We start from the raw sequence: 5,466 nt of genomic DNA, 5'->3' as shown, positions 1-5,466 counted from the left end.
CCCCCCCCCCCCCCCCTGCACCTCGCTTCCCTTGCTCGCCTTTCCGCGGACCCGGCCGGCCGTGTCCCGATTCCACCGTCGCCTGAGCCCCCACGGCCTCCCTCTTGACAGCTGCCTTTCGAGCCGGGTAATGGTCTGCCCATGTCCGATCGACTATACCGGGAGCTCCGGGCCTACCGCGCCAAGCGGCGCTTCTCCTCCGGGCGCCTGGTCACCCTGCTGATGCTGGTCATGCTGGCTCTCGGGGGACTGTCCGTAGGGCTGGACCTGCTGGCGGGGCGGCGAGGCACCTGGGCCGCCGAGCGCCGCGCAGCCGCCGCCGCCGCCGCCGCCGAGGAGGCCGAGCCGCCGCTGCCGGACCCGAGGTCGGTGCGCTTGCCGGGGTCCGGCCGGGGCGCGGCCCGGTGCGCCGAAATGCTGGACGCCCTGCAGGATGTCCCCCTGCTGGAAGAGTGCTGGACCGGTGCCGTGGCCGGGGGGAGTCTCCCGGTGGAGAGCGTCCCGGTGGAGGTCCTCCCGCTGGCCCTGCGCTGGTGGGTGGCCTTCGAAGGCCAGCCCCTGTACCGGCCGGCCGGGAGAGCTGTCGGGTGCGGCTGCCTCTTCGGTCCCCTTTGCCGCCAGCCCGCCCGCCTGAAGCCGGAAGACTGATCTCTCAAGCACGCATGGCCGCCGTTCGCGGTGGCTCCCGCCCCCCTGCTTCGCACTGGCCCAAGCTCCTGTGACCACATGCGCCAGGGTCTGCCGGCGGGTGACTGGCGAGCCGACCCGCCAGTGGCCCAGGGCACCGTCAAATCCATCCATCGAAGCACTTGGCTGGATCGCGGCTCCGGGCGCCGGGTCCCGGTGGCGGTGCTGGCCCTCCGCCGGGAAAATCTCATCGGCGACTTTTCCAGCGGCATCTCCCGACTAATGTGCGCTCTTCCTCATTTGGCCCCCCGCCTCCCCCCCCCCCCCTTCCCGGGGGGAAGGCTCAAAAAGGCGGCCAGGCCGACGGCAGGGCAGCCTGGGAACACGCCTCTCGGCCTGCTCGGCCATGCAATTGGACCCTAACACTTTCCGCCGCCGGCGCGCGCCCCCTGCGATACATGCGCGCGGCCATATGTGTGGTCGTGGGTGTGTGTGTGTGTGTGCCTGTGTGTGTGTGTGTATGCATATCCGACTGGGCACATCGACACCAGTGCCCTCGCCGGACATCCGAACGTCTGGCCCCTGTTGGCCGCGTGTCCACGCTGGGAGGGCTTCACCGGGTACGGCACGCCGGAGCTGGGTCGCAAGCTCGTCGAGGCCCGGCGTACGGTGCGTACGGCTCTTTCGCCTGTGCAGCCATCTCGTCGCATCGGGCACGGCCCTACTGCCACGCATGCCTACACCCGGGCTCTCCATGATCCCTCCTCTCCCCTGTTTTCTTTCTCTCTCATGCCCCCACACGCACACACTCGCACATGCGCGTGCGCATGCTCACGGCCTGACTCAATCCACTTGCAGGGGGCCCGCCCCGGGGACCTCAAAGCCGCGGTGGCTCCTTTCGCCGAACTCGGGTCCCTGGACAACCTCGAATCTACGGCCATTCTGGAGGTACAGGCCCGGAGGCACAGACACGCATGCATACACGCTGCCGGGCTGGTGCGCGGCTGCCCGCCGCACTTTGTCGCTGACGCATTGCCTTTGCCCCGCGCCACGGCCTCGTCGTGACCGGTGCCCGTGTCACGTCGCCTCGCGGTGGCACCGACTTTCGGACCGCCCGGCTCCCCCTCGGTCCCGGCCGGCTCCCCCCCCCCGCGTCTGCCCATGTCGCGCGATGGCAGGGCATTCACCTGGACGTGGCCGCCCGCATGTCCCTGGCTCTGCAGCTGCTGCGACTGCACGCCTTTCTCCACGACGACGTGGCCGCCATCTGCCCCGAGCACCCGGTCTTGGGGGTTGGCATGGTCGAGCGGTCGCCCCTGCGCGGGGCCCTCCTCCAGCACGACTTCAAGCCCAGCCAATTTCTCGTGCGCACCTGCCCGCCAAGTTGCCTCGCACCACACGCCCCCGGCATTGACACTGACGCAACCCGGGCCCGGTGGCGGGGTCTTCCCTCGGCGCGGACGCCGATGCGCCGGCCGGGATGGTCAGGTGGCCTGGGGCCCGGGCCGCCGGCTCAGCGTCTACCTCAACGACGCCGAGGCGATGCCGCTCTTCCGGAGTCCGCTGCAGGGGGGCTGGCCGGAGGTGTGCCCCACCCCGAAGCGCGACACGCGCGAGGAGGCGGCTCCGGGCGTTGCGCCGGCCCCCGAGGCCGAGATCGCCCGGGAGCTGGCCCACCTGGCCAGCCTGCTAGCGAGCGTGACCCTCAGCCCGCCGGCCGTCGACACCCAGCAGCTGGGCCAGATGCTGGACGGGGCAGGATCGGCGGCCGGCCGGTCCGGCCCCGACCGGGCCCTCATTCGCCTGGATGCCCCCTGGCCGCCGGCACTGCGCCGGGCCTTGGAGGACGTGCTCCGGTGCCTGCGGGCCGGCGGCCACAGGGCCTGCTCCGCCGGGCAGGCCTTCGTCCGCCTGGCGGCCGCCCTGCGATCGCACGTGGGTCCAGTGGCCGCGGCGCCGGGCGGCGGCGTCGTCTAATACACCCACGCAGGGCCATCCAACGGGCAGGCTGGCGAGATGGAGCCCGGGGGGAGGCCGGAGGACATGGAGGCGCATGTGCGCATGCGTGTGCCGTCCGGCCCTGGCCGAAGCTCACGGCAGTGGCGCACCGGAGGCACACACACACACACCTGAAGCTGTGCAGGGGGGACGGGGAGGCGGGGCACAGGAGGTTGGACGTCTATTGGATGGGGTGGGGGGCTTCCCCTTTCCGGTGGCAACTCTTGTCCCTACAAAGCAGAGGAGACCACCGGGGCGGGGGGACACGCGGAGGAGGCAGGCCAGACGGGCTCAGTTCTTGACCATCTCGGAGAAGTCCTCCGCCATGGCGGCCATCTCGGCGGCGGTTTGCCCCTTGTTGTGGAAGTGCGTCAGGTCCTCGCGCAGGTTCTCGCCGGTCAGGCGCGGCAGGGAGAGCCCCACACGGGCGGCCGTCCGCTCGACCATCATATCCTCCGACACGATGGGCGTGTTGTAGAGGGTGACCAGGCGATCCCGGTGGTACACCGAGTCCAGATACACCGCCAGGTCCTGGATGTCGTTGGCCCCGGCGCGGTAGGACGTGGCAAAGACAAAGGGCTTGCCCGGCTCCGGCAGGCGGCCGTCCAGCCGGGGCCCGGCGGCGATCTGCGCCCGGAGCATCGTCCGCACCGCGTCGTGGTTGGCCTTCGGCAGGGTCTGGGCAGTTGTCGGCCGGGGGGGAGGGGGGGGGGGGGCGAGGACAGAGGTCGGCGAGCAGGCGGCGAGTGTCAATATAGGCCATCAGGCGGCCAGATCCCACGCCCGGGTATCATACCCCCCACCCGGCTGGCGCGCACCTTCTTGGTGAGGTTGGTGATCGACCGATAGGCGGCGACGGCGGTGGTCGCGGCGCGCGCGGCGGGAGTCGGGGCAGACATGGCTCGGGCGAGGAGAGGAGGAGGGGGGGGGGAACGCAGAAAAGCAGGCAAGTGAAGGCGAGGGCTGGGCGGGGGAGGGTGCTCTGTCCACCGGCCCGGCAGCAGCCCGGGCCCGGGGGTCGAGCATCCTGAAATTTGGCCCGCGCATTCGGTTCCCCCCCCCCCCCCCCCTGGCTCCTTCCTGCAGCGGACGGCTGGCCGTGGCAAGACGGACGGGGCGCGCGAGCGCCGGGACCACGGAGGAGCCCCGGCCGAAGAAGAGCATCGGCAGTCCCGCCCTCGACAAGCACGTGTACCGGCGTGATGCGCCGCGCTCCGCGGGCCGCGCCGGCGCCCGGCCGGGCGGGGGCAGGGCTCGGCCCCGCGGCACATGCCGGCCCCTCGGGATCGGGGGGCGAATTCCGCCGGGCGCCAGCCTGCCGGACGCGCTGCATTCCGTTGTTCCCCCGGCCCGGCGGTGGCGGGAAGAGGGGACCTTCCCCTTGGCACCTCGCTTCTTCTTGCCCTTCTTCTTCCTGCCCTCCCGACGCGGGGAGCTGGCATGATGGGCCTTTGGATTTGTTATTCCCCCCCCCCCCCTCCCCCTCATGGTGTCCCACCCGGGCGGCGCTCCGCGAGGGCCGGTCGGATCGCGGACTCCTGCCCACCCGGCGGTGGCAGGGGGGGGGGGGGGGGGCAGAAACACACCGGCGGCGACCTCCCCCCCCCGGCGGGGCCGCCTTCGTTACCGGCGAGCGAGGTCTTTCCTAAATCCAGGGATCTCCGCTGATTCATGCGTGCGTGTGGTGGGCCGATTTACGCGGGCGGCGCGTGCTCTGTGGGCACCCTGGGTGGGGCTCCTGGCGGCTGAAAAGCACGCGAAATGGGCCGCGTCCTGCCCGTCCGGTGGCGTCTTCTAACCGCCGCCAGGCGAGCGCGGGGTGGGGGGCGCACGCCACAGCCAGGAGGCGGACCGGCGAGGCCCCGGGTCGCCCCGGTGAAACACACTGGCCGGACTGCGGGGGGGGGGGGGGGGGGCGTGGACACGGGCGAGCCCCGTCCGCGCGCATATGGGCCCGAGGCTTCCTTGCTGGCCCCCCCGCCCGCCCGCCCGCCCGCCCGCCCCTCGGTCCTCGCCGCCGGGGGACGGGGTGAGACAGATGCCCGGCGGGCCGGCTGCGGCGTGCGGGCGCTCTAGCGGTCTCGGCTTGGCCAGCGGGGGCCATTTTCCCGGCCCTCGCCCCCCCCCCCCCCCCCGCCGCCGGCCCCCGTGCCGGCTTCCCAGCCGGCTTTTGTGTGTGCAGCTCTCCCGCCAGCGCCTTTGGGCTCCGGGCCGGGCAAGGCGCAGGTCTGCCAGGAGCTTATGGCTGGGGCAAGTCCCCAACTCCCGCGCCCGCCCGGCCGGCCCATCTCCCCCAGGCGCCGGAGATCGGCCGCCGCCATAGACACCGAGGGGGCATCCGACCGCCCCCCCCCTCCCCGGGCCGAGCCCTGCGAGAACCGCCCATTGATGTCCCTCCACCCCGGAGGGCGAAGGCCCAGACCGAGAGGACCATCCCGCTCCTCCCCCTACCTTCCCTCCCCCCTCCCCCCCTCCCCCTCCCCGACCGCGCTCGCGCCCCTCCGCTCGCCCCCTTTGGTCTTGCCCCTTCCCTGGCGTTCCCGCGCGTGTGCCACCCCGCCATGGCCAGCGCCTCCGCGAGCTCCCCCGCGCCACGGCTCACCAAATTCGAGGCCAGCCTCATTCGTGAAGTTGGCTTCCTCCTTCGCTCCGAAGACGAGTGCCAATATATATCCTTGCTTGTGCCATGCCCCCCACCCCCCAGCGGAAGGGATGGGGACCGGGGCCGGCGGCGGCGCCCCTTTCATCTCCGGGCGCCGCCGGGCGCCTGCTTCATCCAGGCGCCGGCCATCGCCCTGGCCCCGGCTCCCGGTGATCCCCCCTTCCCCTTGGTCGGCGCCC

General features: G+C 72.5%; 3 protein-coding genes across 3 annotated transcripts in view; 2 read left to right on the top strand and 1 right to left on the bottom strand.

Annotated features, from left to right (window-relative positions):
• Positions 1-141: 141 nt before the first annotated feature.
• On the top strand, positions 142-2,604 carry H696_04317 (hypothetical protein; the record flags this gene model as incomplete). The annotated part of the gene is made up of 6 exons (XM_009498194.1): positions 142-587; positions 714-911; positions 1,179-1,296; positions 1,486-1,575; positions 1,806-1,991; positions 2,116-2,604. 6 exons carry the CDS (start codon positions 142-144, stop codon positions 2,602-2,604), a joined length of 1,527 nt encoding a protein of 508 aa, XP_009496469.1.
• Positions 2,605-2,785: 181 nt separating this feature from the next.
• On the bottom strand, positions 2,786-3,606 carry H696_04316 (hypothetical protein). Its single transcript, XM_009498193.1, has 2 exons — positions 3,444-3,606; positions 2,786-3,303 (listed from the first exon to the last, which is right to left on the bottom strand). Exons 1-2 carry the CDS (start codon positions 3,522-3,524, stop codon positions 2,917-2,919), a joined length of 468 nt encoding a protein of 155 aa, XP_009496468.1. The 5' UTR covers positions 3,525-3,606; the 3' UTR covers positions 2,786-2,916.
• A 1,580-nt stretch (positions 3,607-5,186) lies between these two features.
• Positions 5,187-5,466, top strand: part of H696_04315 (hypothetical protein) — a gene marked incomplete at its 5' end in the record, with an annotated part of 6,752 nt that continues 6,472 nt past the window's right edge. Inside the window, one exon of the mRNA XM_009498192.1 lies at positions 5,187-5,250. Within this exon, the coding sequence (XP_009496467.1) occupies positions 5,187-5,250 (64 nt within the window). The remainder of the gene's footprint in view (positions 5,251-5,466) is intronic.

Source organism: Fonticula alba (assembly GCF_000388065.1).
Source record: "Fonticula alba strain ATCC 38817 unplaced genomic scaffold supercont2.7, whole genome shotgun sequence".
Lineage (NCBI taxonomy): Eukaryota > Rotosphaerida > Fonticulaceae > Fonticula > Fonticula alba.
This window is presented reverse-complemented; position numbering and strand designations above follow the sequence as displayed.

Excerpts from the sequence above, each read along its gene's own strand:
- H696_04316 (XM_009498193.1), bottom strand. The coding sequence starts at position 3,524 with ATGTCTGCCCCGACTCCCGCCGCGCGCGCCGCGACCACCGCCGTCGCC. Across the intron at positions 3,304-3,443 it reads TCACCAACCTCACCAAGAAG|ACCCTGCCGAAGGCCAACCA; the intron begins GTGCGCGCCAGC and ends ACAACTGCCCAG.